Below are 17,455 nucleotides of genomic sequence, written 5' to 3' on the forward strand. Positions count from 1 at the left end.
AGTTGTTAAATCTTGGATCGTTTTGGTTTTACCTTTGGTTTTGGAATCAGGGGTGGATTGTTCTCTGTCTTGAGTCACATCAACCTGAGCACTTCGGACAGCTGTCCCCTTTTGACGTGTAGTATGACCCAACCGTCGTTGTCGCTCATTCTCCTCAGTCATAACCTTGATCACTTGTTTCAACAACATCTCATCTGAAACACTTGGGTCAGCAAGGAGAGGTCTCAGTTCGGTTCTCATTTCACTGTACTTTGGAGAAAGGCCCTGGTGAATGGTTCGAAGAAAGACAGTTTGGACATTGCGTGGATCATATTCAATGTCGGCATTCACATGTCGTGATGCAAACAACACTTTTTGTTTCAGTCCGATTGCTCGATAGAGAAACTGTTGAGGGGTTTCATGGTCATGCTGACGGGTGCTCATTAACTCTTGGAAGAGCTCCGTACTGTTTCTCTCACTCAGGTGAGACTGAATAAAACTTTTCAGCTCAGTCAGTGTCATTTTATCCATATTGATGAGCATGTCTTTGAATTGTCCGGGCTTGATGATACGGAAGATGCCTTGAATAATTTCACTTTCTGTGTGGTTACTCATTAGGCCCTCTTCAATCTGCTTACACAGACTGCTGTAGCTGATGTCGGATGCATGGTCACCTACCTGACCCCCATGGATTTTGAACTCCCTGCGCTGCAATAATGACAAGTCTCTTAAGGAGAACATAGCATCAGCCCTACTGTGTGCTGCACTAGCAGGTTGGTATGTGTGGGTGTGCTGTGTGGGTGTCATGTAACGCGGCTCTGTGGAGGACGGTTGATTATGTGTGGTAGAAGCAGGTGAAGTCTGACATGCTGCTAACTTCCTACCCAACTCTTCATAACCCGACCGTAACTTCTGATACTCGGTTTGTGTTTCAGCCCGTAACTCTGTACTAGTTGTGTCACTGTGTGTTACACCTGGGTGAGTACCGCTTAAAACAGAAGGCATTGACCTGTTAGTTTCAACCTGGGACCCTACAGGCAAGTTCTCAGCATCAGCAATCACAGGTGAATATTCAACATCATCATTCACAGACAACTTCTTTTTAGCAATTTCTTTAACAGCTCTGAGATCAAAAACCACATCTCTCAACTCTAGCAGCTGAACGAATCCCTCGTCTTCTTCGCCCAACAAGGTTTCACTTTGCATATATGAACAGATGTAGTTAAAACAACTTTCTTCATCACTTTCATTTACTGTAGATGAGTCAAGACCTGGTAACTCGATATGCCGTGTCAGTTCAAACAGTTCGCGTGCTGTTAAAGCGTGTAGCTCCTTCTTTATTTCCCATACGAGCTTCTTCCTCTCGACCGACATGTTGAGTGTTTCACCGTACCTTCACTTGTTGTTCCACTTGAAGAACCCTCAAAAACATACGGGGACTGCAGAGATCCCGCCGTCGTACCAGTGAAGCATTCGCTGCAGCTGTAGGCTACTGGAACGGTTGCTGAGGCTGTAGACACAACCCCTCGTAGCACACTCGTCTCCTCCCTGTTCCTCACAGTTCACACGATTCCTCCTGGTTCCCACGGCTCCTCCGGTCTCACGCTGCTCCTCGTGGATCCTCACTGCTGGAACGTCTTCTCAGGGTTCCACGCCCACCGGCTGGCTGGTGGCGTCAATCCTGGGCTGGTGATTTTTCTTTTGGGATTGGCATCACTTGACTCTGAAGACACCAATCCCAGCGGGGCCTCCAAAATCTGTTACGGGTCCCGCGAACCGGGCCGCGTAGCAGGGTGTAAATGGTGCTCTTTCAGTGTTGTACCGTCCTGAAATACATATAACAAACAGACACGGGCACATCACTTCCTTCCTCTCCGACAGCACGTGGAAAGAGTAGATTTATTGTACAGTTCACACTTGAACACAATTTGAGATCTACTCAATCTTCATTAATCCACTATACATACAACACACAATACACAATATTATTTAGTATTTTCTTAGGTTTAAACCTTGCCACAAAACAGTTTACTAACTGTGTTTCCTCTTCCCTACAAACCCGGAGCAAACAGACACACAAATCACAACTCTCAACAATGATAAAAACATGAACTTTAACCAAATGTACAGGAAGCCACACTTTCGCACTGACGCAACAAACACACACGCATTCGTACCGACGCGACAAACACACACTCGCATTCAGACACGGACGAGGACATGAGCACGCGCCGCTACCGCGCCGCTGCCGGGCCACTGCCGTTAGCAGCCAACGTCGGCACACACACAGGTCCCGACACGCACACACAAACTCTCTCAACACCCAACACACACTCGGGGACACCACCACACCAACACATCAACACACGAAACTCAAAAGCACCGATACCGACCTGAAATACATATAACAAACAGAGACACGGGCACATCACTTCCTTCCTCTCCGACAGCACGTGGAAAGAGGACGACCGCAACGCAACCCACTCCGTCGCAAACTTTCGGTCGGCAACCGGCGCCCCGCCTCATACTGCCCCCTGCTGCTCGTAACGCTAAATTACTACTGTGCTCGCAACACCATGAACCGGTTTTCCAACCTCAATTCACTCAAATATATTTGAAATCAATGTGATCTCTCATGGGCATCACACACCCACCAACCACCCACCACCATCATTACCATTTGATCATCTGATAATGGATTTTGTAGAATTAACACCATGTGAGGGAAAGAAGTATTGTTTGGTGATAGTGGACATGGTCTTCAAATGGGTTGAGGTATTCCCCACCAAAGCGGCCGACTCTGCAGCCGTGGCCAAAGCTTTGATCACAGAAATCATCCCAAGGTGGGGAATCCCAAAGAAATTATCCAGTGACAATGGTTCACATTTTGTGAACCAAGCCATCCAGCAGTTCAAGTATTTAGGAATTGACCTACGTACCCATTGTGCGTACCACCCTCAGAGTGGGGGGGTAGTAGAGAGAGAGAATGGTACCCTAGAGAACAAACTGGCCAAAGCAGCTGCAGATACAGGTATGTCATGGCTAAAGGTCTTGCCACTGGTCCTACTGGCCATGAGGGGACGCACCAGAGTAAAGGTAGGTCTGTCCCCCTATGAAGTCCTGATGGGACGGCCAATGCCAATGGGGACAGGTGCACCACACAACAGCAGCCTGAACACAGAAATTTTTCATCACGACATGATTGATTACTGTATTAATCTCTCTCGAACTTTGCAATCCATCCGTACACAGATGAAAGAGGCTTTACCACCGTCCAGGGAAGGGCAACTCCATGATCTACAACCAGGCGATTGGATTGTGGTGAAGGATTATCGACGACGTGCCTGGAACTCACCAAGGTGGTTGGGACCATTCCAAGCCCTGTTCATCACATCATCAGCTGTCAAGATAGCTGAGAGGGCTACCTGGATCCACACCAGCCACTGCAAACGGGCACCACCACTTCACATCGTCGGCTGTCAAGGCAGCTGAGAGGATCCACGCCAGCCACTGCAAACCGGTCACCACCACTCACTACGACGGTCACATTTGACCCAACCCCCTTGGCCGTCACCCCAACACTGAAACCAGGGTGAAGTGCTAGTAACTCACCCTCACACACACAATCACGTCAGATCTAGGCCCAGATACTTTCTCTGGCCCGGGGAGAGACGCGGCCAGAATCAACATCAATCAGCATGGACGCCAGACCCGGACAACAGTACCCCTTTCAAAGGATCGGATGGGGATTCAACGAACCATTTGTGGCCTGGTCATTTTAAGTGCCATTATGGTTATTCCATCATTGTTGATATACAAACCAGTAAACACGCCAGAACTTCATGTAAGTAAAACACCGGAGGAACAAGGGTCCAGCGAGAGGTGCACGACAACATACAATTCAGTTAATGCACGAAGCAGTGAAACATCTAAACAAAACAAATTGTTGGATGTGCATGCACATACCCAGCAGTGCTGAAGGGCCAGTTGTGGCAGCAATTCCGCTGTCCCACCTACAATTCATGACTATAAACTGGCAAAACTTAACGTCCAAGAATATAAAAAATGCATGCGATGACCCCAAAATTGCAGCCTCATTGCAGAAATATTACGTAAGGGCACCAGGCATTCCCAACCTGAAAATATGGCGAGGCAACACGCACCGCAGGGATTCAATCGGACAGGGATCATTGGGATGGCGATAATATCAAGAAGTAAGGGTAACTATGGTGATCTGTTGACAGTGAAATCATATCATGTGCAAACTGACTACGTGGCGGGTAGGAGTGGGACACATTGTAACTGCTCATCTGTCGGTGCAGTATGCAATAGGTCGCTTAGCATTCCCAGGGTCGAGTGTTCAACAGTGCTGACCTCATCAAGGTTACTACCAACTCTGCGCGCGACACGTTGTGCGGAAATTAGGTGCGAACTTCCACACTTCAGTAAACCAGCGTCACGGGGACCAAAAAGACCTTGTCATCAGTTCACAATAACAGAATTATATAACGTCACTAATTGCATAAACATTACCCAACTTAATCCCAACTCCAAGGACGTGGTCCACCTGGAAGATAGTAATTGCATTGGCCCAATACATAACCTCACTAGATGCATCGAAGCAGATCAGTCCTCAATCAGTAGCTTTACCACCCGGAGTGTTCCTTGCATGTGGCAGGAAAATCTACAGTTATATACCAAATGGTGGGGAGGGTACCTGTTACTTAGCATACGCAGTCCCGATGATCCGCGTAGTAACCCCACAAGAAATACAGGTGTTAGACGGACACCATGCCATTCACAAACGTGATCTCCAACAATTCTTTGGGATGATAGTGCCTGGATATGGTGTGTATTTGAATCAACAGGAGACAAAGGCACTATCCATAGCCTTGGAGACTCACATTAATAGCACAGACAGGGTCGTCACGGCCATGTCAACACAACTCGAGGAGGTTACTAAAGTGGCACTCCAAAACCGCATGGCATTAGATTTAATTCTTGCCTCAACCTAGCCTGGTGCTACCAGACCATCGTACTTCATTTCATTTGTACAGAAGGTCTGGAACTGCTGTAATTGGCAAACGTTCACTCACTTGGAGGCGGGTGTCTGTTGAAGTTTAAAACTATTGGATCTGCCCAGTGCCACTCTGGATCTGCCATAACCAATCGCAATTTGGTCGTGACGTATGTCATACGCCGGGACCGGCTGAAAACTACGTTGCGCACATGCGCAGGCTGTGTACACAAACAAAACAAGATGAAGCGTGAAGATGTCTGTCAACGATAGCTGCAGGTTTTGATCATCTAATTTTAGAGTTCAAGGAACAATTACAAATTCTGCATTAATATTCTATAGTAAGGACAGAGATAATGTTTGCAGTCAACTGTCGAGGCTGGGTCTTGTCATTGACAATACGTCGCTACTTCGACGTCATCGTTCTCAGCCACTTCCTCTGTTCGCTGATTGGTCAGACAGAAATTTGTTCGGGCAAAATCCCACTAACAAGCCCCAGCCCCAGACTGACTACTGAAGGGAAAATGAAATTTGGGCGGAAGTAGGTGGGCGGGCGGAGCCAGGCTAGCCTCAACCGGGGGTGTGTGTAAAATGATTGGCGCGGAATGCTGCTCATACGTGCACTCAGCAAACCTATCTGTCGAGAATTTCCACAAAGAAAACACCAAGGCCATAAATGACCTTCACAAAATCACTTTGTGCGATATCAAAAGTGTGTTCGGGAGTTGGTTCTCGGATTGGGGTACGCCCTTTGTGAGGAATGCGATAATGTTTGTTGTGGCCCTATTAATCATAGCAACAATTCTAACTATATCATTTGCGTGCGTTAAAGCTTGTGTGACCAAATTAACCACAGCCACGGTTTCCCAACTTGTAATAGTTGAACCAATGGAAATCAGAGAAAAGAACAAGTCCACAGTGCCTGCGCCGGTATCTAAAATCTACCCAACCCAGGGTTGGAGTGATAACTCCAATGAGCAGTGAGGCAGACGAGTGAAGAAAATCTATTCTTTCCTAAGCAGTCTAAACCACCTCTCGTAAAAGCAGAGAAGTGCCAATGGTTAGACATGATCAATTTTTTTTATGATTATAAAATAATCAAAGGCCTTGTTCTTTCCTTTCGCGTATTGTCTTGCCAACCTGCCTTTCGACTATTCATTGACCTTTGTGTTTGGGTAAACGGGTCACAAAGGAGAAGACATCCCCTTAGGCACTCTTCTCCTTGATAAAAACACAGGCACCTGTGTCTTGGGTAAACATCACTTGAGTTGATTATTGACATCTACAATATGGGGAGGGTCTGAAACGGTATTAAAAAACCCTGTCAAACTGTATTCTGGACTCACTCTGCTAGAGAGGAGTCTAATGTATGAATGCATTAAACCTAGGATAATTGCTTTCCGATGTATTGTGTGCTTTTTTGCAGTGGGAAATCTCATCTGGCCTAGACACAATCTCTGTTAAAGGGAATTGCCACGACATGCCCCATTTATTTCCTTATTCATCATAATTATGTATTTAATATTGGATCAAATGGTAATCCATAGACCACATCTGAGGGATGACACAGCTCCTATTGATGCAGATAGTCATAAACTTTGGGTGCACGGAACCCATGAAACGTATCTTTTCCTCCATTGAACAGAACTTTTGCATAATTAAACACATTTACCGTGTTGGCGTAACGGTTATAAACGGTTGCCTAATTAAACAACTTTTTGCACATTTGACACAAATGGCCGCCAGATGGCGCTGTTCACCCTATTGAATTATACTTGAATTGAACTACAACGTGGGGCAGAAGCAACAGTTGTACGGTGCAGTAGTACGGTTTCCCACAGCACTTTACAGCTTTAAAATATTTTTTAAAGTTCAAATTGCTATAATTATTTAACTGTTCTTGATCAGTTTTTATTTTGACTATGTTGAGTGACCTTTCTTTAAAATATGTGTAAAGTTCAAATTGCACAAATTCTGTAGTTCAGTAGTATGATGACTGTAGTATGATATTTATTTTCAAAATATTTCAATTCCGGTAAGATCGTATTGAAATTGGAAAACTCAAATCACGACACGTCAACATCAACATCAACAGCCTGGAAGAGATCAAACCGAAACTTAGTGGGAAAAATTGACACAAAAACTGCAATGGTCACGTGATTTGGAAGCGGTCCGGGTATGCAGGTCAGGTGAACACTGTTTAACCTCTAGAGAATCATCTGCGGATCAGAGTCGTCCCGGACAGTGCTTCGGACCTCTTAAATATCGTAGGATCTCGACTACCTTTGTGAACGCTATTATCACGGGCTATTTGGACGGTGTGCGTTGGAGCAGAGCAGAGCACCATGCTGAGTAAAGACCTACCCGACATAGAGGTATATATATTTTTCCCCCCCCCTCACCTGTCTTAAAAATACGTTGTGTAATGTAGTATTTTATTCCTTAGCATTAGAATAAGTAGGCTACTAGAAGGAAAGCCATACCCTGCAGGCGTTGGTGTGTGAGTTCTCATATATCATGTGACCAGATGAAGATAATTACATCTTCTCCTTTACCCTCAGCTTGACTTATCTGGGACATAAGTAGCCTACACTAGAGCATTCGTTTCTAAATAACATTCAAATGGGTCCTTCTTTTTAAAAGGGTTTCTATCTTGACATTCACCATGAAATGTATTGATTGACTCTTTTGATAAAACATTATGTTTAAATAATAGAGCGAAGTCACGGGATATTAAACACTGCAAAGCAGCCTCGACGTATTTATTTGTTTGGGTGATTAATTAGACGGTTAATTATGGTCTGTCCCGCGAAATGTTTCGTATATCGGGGTCGATTGTTTTTCGTTATTCTATTTATTTGAATGTATTTGTAAATGTATAGATTTATGCATGGGAGAACTGCTAGACCACTTGAATTATAGTGATTTAATATATATAGTAGCCTATATGAGATATAGAAATTATATATATATATATATATATATATATATATATATATATATATATATATATATATATATATAGCACACTTTCTTTTGGAAGAAGAATGTCTCAAATATCAATAGTTGCATTTAACTGAGGGAGGTCAGGGATTGTAATTAAACTAGGTTCATCTTTGTAAGGCCTTCTGATCGTCACTGTACACTAGGCCTACAGGGGGAACATTTGCAAACATGGATATAGAAAAATATTATTTGTTTTCAGTGTGGGTGTGAAACTTCGTATTCCAACAGAGCATATTGGCTCTGAACCCAAGAGTGAAGAAACATGCTGATGTCATCTCCACGGCAACCAAGAAAAAAGAGAAAAAACACTGGAAGAGAAACCCTGAGAGGGGTTGTGATGTAAGAAAGCACACACACACACACACACACACACACACACACACACACACACACACACACGTAACTAAGATATGCAGTAAACTTCAGTTAACTACTAATGGGCACCATTTAGGTAGCATAATAGCATACTTTAGTATAGCATAATAGTATGGTATAGCATACCATCATTGTAAAGTATAGTAATAGAACAGTCATATAAAGCATACAACTAATACGTTGCCCTGTTTGAGCACCCCTGAGCTCAGCTGTGCGTCCTTTCTGAATCCTTCATGTTCCTTCTGCTTCTGGTCCCCAGTCATGCGTGAAGCTGGAGAACAACTTCGATGACATCAAACACACAACGCTGAGCGAGCGTGGAGCACTGCGTGAGGCCATGAGGTCAGAGAGCACCCCAGGAGCCCTGTGGGCCCAGAGGAGGAAGCCCCGTGGCTGTAGTAGTTCATACGTTGTCCTATGGGGCCCCTGAACCCGGGTGCAGTCCAGTTCAGCTTTAACACTGCTTATGTCAAGTCAACACCGTCAGCCTATCTGGCATGGGGGAGGGGGGCGCGTCAACATGCACTTTACACCAGACCCCACCAGACCCTGTTGGTGTGTGTGTGCGTATGCGTGTGTGTGTGTGTGTGTGCGTGGATGTTGGTGGGCGTGTGTCTGTGTGTCTAAAGATGCAAGCGGACCCTGTGTGTGTGTGTGTGTGTGAGTGACTGAGTGACTGAGTAAGTGTGTAAGAGAGAGAAAGATTGCTTACTTTTAAATGATTTACTAAATTAGAACTTTCTTTTTTTTCGCCTTACTTATTTAAGTATGTTCTCCTGCTTGCTTGGTTGTCAGATAACCATGAACCTGTAGCCTGTGAGGTAACGCTTCCTGTGTCATCACAGGTGTCTCAAATGTGTAGATGCCCCCTGTCAGAAGAGTTGTCCTACCAACCTGGACATCAAGTCATTTATTACCAGTATATCCAATAAGGTAGGACACACACAAACACACACACACACATGCACACGCACACACACCATGCTTATACTGTGTTGGTGCTTTAAAGTTAATTATTTTTTTTACCAGAACTACTACGGGTCGGCTCGTTCCATCCTCTCTGACAACCCCCTGGGACTCACCTGTGGAATGGTTTGTCCCACCTCGGAGCTGTGTGTGGGGGGCTGCAACCTGTATGCCTCAGAGGAAGGGCCCATTAACATAGGGGGGTTGCAGCAGTTTGCGACAGAGGTACGTTATCTCACATGGTGAGAGTGACATGCTATTCAGAGGGTCAAGGATCCGGACCTGTCTCATAAAATGTGACATTCCTGCGTAACACATTAATTATTTCTATAAGTTGCGTTAAAGAGTAACACACTGAATGGGAAAAAAAACAGGTTTCCCCAGTAAACATTTGATTCGACTTGTAAACATTTGAGAAGACTTGTGATCAAAATTCCTTTTTGATCAAAATTCCTTTTCTAATCGTACCAACGTACCTGCATCATGCATGCAGGCGTTTGTATGAGGAGGCTCGACATGTTCTAAGTGTCATACCTGTGTGCTTGTCCCTTATGAGACAAAGTTTTGAGTTGGGTCTGTTTCTTGTCTTCCCATGTCAGGTGTTCAGTAAGATGGGCATCCCGCAGATCCGCAACCCTGAGCTGCCACCGGCCAATGAGATGCCAGAGTCTTACAACGTACCCATCGCTCTGATTGGCTGCGGGCCGGCTTCCATCAGCTGTGCCTCCTTCCTGGCTCGTCTGGGATACAGTGACCTCACCATCTTCGAAAAGCAGAAGTACATCGGAGGGCTGAGGTTAGTTGAGTGATGGCTCTGGTTTGTCTGAGAAGGAAGGGTGGGGACTTCAAATTGACTCACGGCCATTATATTTGTATAGCTCTCAATCGCAGTTAGTCTCCAAGGGCTTCATAGGCCACATGATGACAGCCCTACTAATCCTAAGGCACGGAACACAGGAAGAGGGAAACGTATATAACCACTAAACTTATAGAACCACTAAACGAATAGAACCACTATACTTATAGAACCACTAAGCATATAGAACCACTATACTTATAGAACCACTAAACTTATAGAACCACTAAACATATAGAACCACTATACTTATAGAACCACTAAACAAATAGAACCACTAAACGTATATAACCACTAAACTTATAGAACCACTAAACATATAGAACCACTATACTTATAGAACCACTAAACAAATAGAACCACTAAACGTATATAACCACTAAACTTATAGAACCACTAAACATATAGAACCACTATACTTATAGAACCACTAAACAAATAGAACCACTAAACGTATAGAACCACTAAACGTATAAAACCACTATACTTATAGAACCACTAAACGTATAGAACAACTAAACGTATAGAACCACTAAACATATAGAACCACTATACTTATAGAACCACTAAACGAATAGAACCACTAAACTTATAGAACCACTAAACATATTGAACCACTTAACGTACGGTATAGAACCACTAACTGTATAGAAGCACTATATAAGCACATATAAAACTACTAAACGCATAGAACCACTAAACGCATAGAACTGCTAAACTTGGATAAGTACGTGCAGGCATTGTAAGTAACCACTAGCATTGTAGGTTTTGATATCAAGACTCCCTGTGATGATTGGTGCAAGATGAAACCGTGGACACGGTGTGTGTTTTGTGCAGCATGTCAGAGATCCCGCAGTTCCGTTTGCCCAGTGAGGTCGTCCAGTTTGAGATTGGCCTCATGAAGGACCTGGGGGTCAAGGTAGACACACACACACACACACACACACACACACACACACACACACACACAAAGAGACTGAAAACAAGCTCAATGTGCAGGGTTAGTACTCAACCTCATATAACATGGTTAAATGTGGTGGGCCCTGACCCTGACTGTACCTTCAGACGGTCATCCTCCCGGATATTATGCCATGACATTAAGATAATGGTATAGATTACGCAAGCCATTGCGGATTTGATAAGATAAGCTGTAGTTACGTGTATTTGTCTGAAGATCACATTTACTCAGAGGGGTGTTTTGTTTGCGTGTGTGTGTGTGTGTGTGTGTGTGTGTGTGTGGGTGTGTGTGTGTGTTTGCAGGTGGTTTGTGAGCAGGGTCTCGGTGTCAATGGTTTAACGCTGCAGTCGCTGAAAAATAAGGGGTTCAAGGCCGTCTTTGTCGGGATCGGTCAGTAGCCCTTGGTGTCGCTCTACCATTGGTCGCTCTGTTTGTCAGTCGGTCTGATCCAGATCTCTTCTCCTGGTGGCTCTCCAGGTCTTCCCCAGGCCAACAGAGCTAAGATCTTCAAAGATTTGACCATGGAACAAGGCTTCTTCACCTCAAAAGACTTCCTGCCCATGGTGGCAACAGCCAGCAAGCCAGGTTCCACTTAAACCCCCTCCCAACATATACACATACCCTCACCTCCTCCCCTCCTCTCCGAACACCTCCTCCCTGACCACCCCGCTCCATGCCTCCTATCTCCCCTCTATTCCTTTCTCCCTCCCCTCCTCCCTCTCTAACCTCCTCCTCCCCTTCTCCATTCCCTCCCTCCCCACCTCCTCCTCCCTCCACTCCCTAACCCTCTCCTCTCTCACCCTGACCTCATCCCTGACCAACTCACTCCCTTCCTCCTCCCTACCTCTTCACTTCCTCCCTAAACTCCTCCCACCCTCTCCATGACCTCCTCCCTTCCTCCCTCCTCTCTAACCTCCTCTTCCCCTTCTCCATCCCCTCCCTCCGCTCTTCCTTCTCCCTCCACTCCCTAACCCTGTCCTCTTCACCTGGACCACCTCCTCCTTCTCCCATATCCTCCTCCTCCTTTTCCCCTGACCTCCTCCTCCTTCTCCCCTATCCTCCTCCTCCTTCTCCCCTGACCTCCTCCTCGCCCTCGCTGTCCACCTCCTCCCTGACCTCCTCCTTCTTCTCCCCTGACCTCCTGCTTCTTCTCCCCTGACCTCCTCCTCCTTCTCCCTTGACCTGCTCCTCCATCTCCCCTGACCCCCTCCTCCTCCTCCTCCCCTGACTAACTCCTCCTCCCTTGACCTCCTCCTCCTCCTCCTCCTCCCCTGACCCCCTCCTCCTCCTCCTCCCCTGACTAACTCCTCCTCCCCTGACCTCCTCCTCCTCCTCCTCCTCCTCCTCTGACCTCCTCCTCCTCCTCCTCCTCCTCCTCCTCCTCCTCCCCTGACCTCCTCCTCCTCCCCTGACCTCCTCCTCCTCCCCTGACCTCCTCCTCCTCCCCTGACCTCCTGCTCCTCCTCAGGCATGTGCAGCTGCCGCTCCTCCCTGCCTGAGCTGCGGGGGGTGGTGATCGTCCTGGGCGCCGGCGACACAGCGTTCGACTGCGCCACCTCTGCGCTTCGCTGCGGGGCCAGGAGGGTCTTCGTCTGCTTCCGCAAGGGCTTCACCAACATCCGGGCCGTCCCAGAGGAGGTACACTGGGAGGGGGGGGGGGGGGGCTGGAAGGACAGCTGGGTGGAGGGGGTACTGGGAGGCGTGAACCCAGTACCCGTATCACAGCAGTTCTTTGCAAAAAGACAGACGACAAGTAGCACTGACACTGGCTGTCACACCACCTGAAAGACCTTTGGCTGTCTGAAAAATGGCATCACAAAGAATGGCCCTGTTATACTGCAGTTCTTTTTGCATATACTGTGTATATATATACATATATTCGTATGGGCTTTTGTTTCCTTTATGAACAGGACAGTGAAGATAGACGGAAAAGCGTTTTGGAGAAGAGATGGAATGGCATAGCACTGCTGATAATCCAACAGTTTTAATTGGTCTGTGTGTGAATCACAAAAACAGCAATTTTGTTGGATAATGGAATAGACAAAATAAGTGGCATTCCAGTAGCTCAGGAGGTAGAGCGGGTTGGCTGGTAACCGTAAGGTTGCTATTTCGATCCCCTGCTCCTCCTAGCTGAGTGTCGAGGTGTCCCTGAGCAAGGCACCTAACCCTAACTGCTCCCGACGAACTGGCTGTCGCCTTGCATGGTTGACTCCGCTGTCGGTGTGTGAATGTGTGTATGAATGGCTGAATGTTCGGCAATATTGTAAAGCGCTCTGGGTGGCCACTGGTTACAAAAGAACGCTATATAAATGCAGTCAGTTTACCATTTATAGTGCACCAGTGGACCAACCCTGTGCTTACTCGTCCTCAGATGGAGCTGGCGAAGGAGGAGCAGTGCGAGTTCCTGCCCTTCCTGTCGCCCCGCCAGGTGCTGATGAAGGGGGGCCGCGTGGCGGGCCTGGAGTTCTGCCGCACGGAGCAGGGCGAGGACGGCGAGTGGCTGGAGGATGAGGAGCAGACGGTCCGCCTCAAGGCCGATTACATCATCAGCGCCTTCGGCTCCATGCTCAGTGACCCAAAAGGTGAACACACACACACACACACACACACACACACACACAGCTGCGACTCAACGACCTCGTCACACACACACACACACACACACAGGGCTTGTGCTGTGTGGGCTCTGAAATGCATCATGGGATTTTTTAATTGCTTGCAGCAGACCTGCAACAGCAATTCAAACTAGGAAACTAGGAACTAGGAAAGTAGGCTCTGGTTTACCGGCTAAGCTGAATGACTGCAGCCATTCATGCTGGGCATTATAGCGTTCCTCAGGTTAGGTTTCAGAGAGTAAGGTTTACATTGCAGCACACCACAGAATGACTGTGATAAGTTGCTATGAAAGATAACTTTCATAGCAGGATTAACATAATCGCAGACACACACACACACACACACACACACACACACACACATGTTCATGTTCATGTTCATTATGTCAACACATTTTGTGACGTTTAACCTAGATCATAATAAGGGACTACTTTTTGTTTTAGTAATGCAACCATTGCGTGTGCTATTGGGCGCGCATTGATCTTTATGTGTTCTGTTAAAAGTTGAAGTCCACCAGTAAAACACCATAAAAGTGGAACCTCTTCTCCAAGTGTTTCTATGAATACCGTAGTCGTGCCGTGTTATAATGCCTCAAACACGACCCAGTGGATGACCTCTCGTCATTGAACTGATCTTCCTTCTCTTCCCTCCAGTGGCGGAGGCCCTGGCCCCGGTGAAGCTGAACCGCTGGGGGACCCCTGACATCAGCACCGACACCATGCAGACCAGCGAGCCCTGGGTGTTTGCGGGCGGGGACATCGCCGGCCTGGCCAACACCACGGTGGAGTCGGTCAACGACGGCAAGCAGGCCTCCTGGCACATGCACCGATACGTCCAGGTGAACTAGGCCGTCTGCAGCCGTGGTGTGAGAGCGTCGATTTGCAATTTGCAGTAGGCAAGGCAAGGCAAGGAAACTTTATTTATGGAGCACTTTTCATACACGAGGCAGACTCAAAGTGCTTCACATAGAAACATTCTCACAAAATATATGAAAATAAAAGAAAATAGATAAGTAAAAGAAAAGAAAGGCAAAGTTAAAATATGCCTTGTAGAACGTGCAATGTACTTAGCAGAAAGCTAAAGCAAACATACAATAAAAGTATCACTATTAAAAAAACGTTTTGAGTAGTATTGTATTGTTTAACATGTGTTTCTTCTGATTCCTATTGCTACTCAGCTCTCCATCCAGTGACAAAGTCGGTTTGGATAAAGCTCATAAATCTGTTAAATAACAAAATATAAATGTAGAAGTAGTGGTTGCAGTAGCAATAAACATAATGTAACAGTTCTTTATGTTTCGTAAAAGCTGGCTGCCCTCCCTTACACCTGTGGTTGTAAATCCCTGATTGCCAACGTGTATGATAATATGATAATATGATAAGGGAGGCGAACAGACATTCTAGGAATAGTGCTGCAAGCGTAAATGTTGCGAAAGATGCTTTGAAGTGACACCAAAGTGTAGCAATACTCAGACCCAGAGGAGCCATCGTAGGACAAACACAGGTGTCATTAAGTCATTATGGGTCTTCTCCATGGGTCTGTTATGCACCAGGGTGCAGTTAGACATTAACATAGAGTAGGTAGTAGGGGTGGGAGGAAAATCCCTTCACGTAAGAATCGTGATTATATATTTTATAATTTGAATCCATTCACAGCCTCCCACATTTTTATTTATTTATATTAACGTAAATGTTTTTGTCCTTTTTTTTCTTAGGTTTGCCTTTTTGTGTCCCCATGAATGAACTCAGTTGATATAACGTTTTCAAACATAAAATCAACATTATATTTGACAGTCTTGTGCTTTCATGCCATAATAAGCACCCCTATGTACTAAATAGGTGATAGATTGTTTCCCTCTCTCTGTCCCCCACCAGTCTCTTCACGGGCAGGCCGTGGACGCGGTGCCCAAGCTGCCTCTGTTCTACAGCGCCATCGATGCCGTGGACATCAGCGTGGAGGTGTGTGGGATCCGCTTCCCCAACCCCTTCGGCCTGGCATCCGCACCCCCCACCACCAGCACCGCCATGATCCGCAGGGCCTTCGAGCAAGGCTGGGGCTTCGCCCTCACCAAGACCTTTGGACTGGACAAGGTGACTGGGACTACACGCATGCTCTCGCAGACGCATAGCATGCACATACGCACACACTGATCCTTAACATGAAAGAGCAAAGTCATCGTTGCAGCGCAATATGTGTGTTTGTGTGTCTTTATATCACGACAAAGGCACTTTATTCATCATAATGCACTCCACTCACCTTATTCATTCTGTTAATCTTTCTTTCATTCTTTCTCTTTTTCTCACTTTTCATACTCGGTCTGTCCGTCTGTGTCCCGGTCTATCTGTCTGTGTCCCTGTCTGTCTGTCTGTGTCCCGGTCCATCTGTCTGTGTCCCGGTCTATCTGTCTGTCTGTGTCCCTGTCTGTCTGTCTGTGTCCCGGTCCATCTCTCTGTGTCCCTGTCTGTCTGTCTGTCTGTCTGTGTCCCTGTCTGTCTGTGTCCCGGTCCATCTGTCTGTGTCCCGGTCTGTCTGTCTGTGTCCCTGTCTGTCTGTCTGTGTCCCTGTCTGTCTGTGTCCCTGTCTGTCTGTCTGTGTCCCGGTCCATCTGTCTGTGTCCCTGTCTGTCTGTCTGTGTGTCTGTCTGTCTGTGTCCCGGTCCATCTGTCTGTGTCCCTGTCTGTCTGTCGGTGTCCCTGTCTGTGTGTCTGTCTGGGCCTTCCCCCTCAGGACCTGGTGACCAACGTGTCCCCCCGTATCGTGCGGGGCACCACATCGGGCCCCTTGTTCGGCCCGGGCCAGGGCTCCTTCCTGAACATCGAGCTGATCAGCGAGAAGACGGCGGCGTACTGGTGCCAGTCGGTTGCCGAGCTGAAGAAGGACTTCCCCAACAACGTAACGCGCGTTGCTCTATTCCCAGCTGTTCAAAGTAGTCGTTTCTAGTCTTCCCATATGAATTTCATAAAATAGAGTAAATGGACTGCATTTATATAGCGCTTTTATCCAAAGCACTATACAATATTGCCTGACATTCGCCCATGCACACATTCACACACCGATGGCGAGTCATTCTAGGCTCCCATTAATGGTGTGTTGGGGACTAGTTTAGGAGGTAGAGCGGGTTGACTTGTATCCAGAAGGTTTCTAGATTGATCCCTGGCTCATGTTTGGTTTTCAATGTACATATCAAACACTCCAGCAACCATAGAAGACGTATTCAAACAATTTTCTGGCGATATCGATAGAATTGTTGTAATAACTCACAAACTAAACTGAAACTGAAATCACTGAACGAATATAATGAAAATAAAATACACAGTTCTCTGTAGAAATATTATCAATAGCCATTTGCTATTGATATATGCTATATGCTGAATCTATATCAAAATATTGCATTTTCTATTGAGAATGTCAGCAATTTTGTTGCTATCATGTGATGTGGATGCAGGCTTTAAGAAAATAATAGGCAAAAAATGAAAACTGATGTTTGAAAGGTACAAAAAGTTAATATTTACGATACGATACAATACAACTTTATTAATCCCCCGTAGGAGAAATTAGTTAAATTGAATGGCAATGCCCTACCCATATACCTGCTCCTTAATGACCAGTCTCTGTATTGATCGTTTAAACCATTCCTGCTCCTTAATATCCCATCTCTGTACAGTCTAACCCCTACCTGCTC

The 17,455-nt window shown here is 46.2% G+C and overlaps 1 protein-coding gene and 1 pseudogene across 2 annotated transcripts in view; both read left to right on the forward strand.

The window, feature by feature from the left end:
• Nucleotides 1-3,887: 3,887 nt before the first annotated feature.
• Nucleotides 3,888-5,980, forward strand: LOC311361303 (annotated as a pseudogene). Its single transcript has 2 exons — nucleotides 3,888-4,943; nucleotides 5,560-5,980. The product of its transcript is annotated as an uncharacterized misc_RNA (transcript).
• A 1,223-nt stretch (nucleotides 5,981-7,203) lies between these two features.
• Nucleotides 7,204-17,455, forward strand: part of dpydb (dihydropyrimidine dehydrogenase b) — an 18,538-nt gene continuing 8,286 nt past the window's right edge. The window contains exons 1-14 of the mRNA XM_084480474.1: nucleotides 7,204-7,371; nucleotides 8,231-8,341; nucleotides 8,637-8,719; nucleotides 9,223-9,310; nucleotides 9,407-9,568; nucleotides 9,943-10,139; nucleotides 11,037-11,118; nucleotides 11,460-11,547; nucleotides 11,635-11,742; nucleotides 12,626-12,795; nucleotides 13,529-13,739; nucleotides 14,427-14,611; nucleotides 15,648-15,863; nucleotides 16,501-16,665. Of these exons, the coding sequence (XP_084336600.1) occupies nucleotides 7,342-7,371; nucleotides 8,231-8,341; nucleotides 8,637-8,719; nucleotides 9,223-9,310; nucleotides 9,407-9,568; nucleotides 9,943-10,139; nucleotides 11,037-11,118; nucleotides 11,460-11,547; nucleotides 11,635-11,742; nucleotides 12,626-12,795; nucleotides 13,529-13,739; nucleotides 14,427-14,611; nucleotides 15,648-15,863; nucleotides 16,501-16,665 (1,896 nt within the window). The 5' untranslated portion in view covers nucleotides 7,204-7,341. The remainder of the gene's footprint in view (nucleotides 7,372-8,230; nucleotides 8,342-8,636; nucleotides 8,720-9,222; nucleotides 9,311-9,406; nucleotides 9,569-9,942; nucleotides 10,140-11,036; nucleotides 11,119-11,459; nucleotides 11,548-11,634; nucleotides 11,743-12,625; nucleotides 12,796-13,528; nucleotides 13,740-14,426; nucleotides 14,612-15,647; nucleotides 15,864-16,500; nucleotides 16,666-17,455) is intronic.

This window comes from Micromesistius poutassou (assembly GCF_964030765.1).
Source record: "Micromesistius poutassou genome assembly, chromosome: 16".
NCBI classification, from domain to species: Eukaryota; Metazoa; Chordata; class Actinopteri; order Gadiformes; family Gadidae; genus Micromesistius; species Micromesistius poutassou.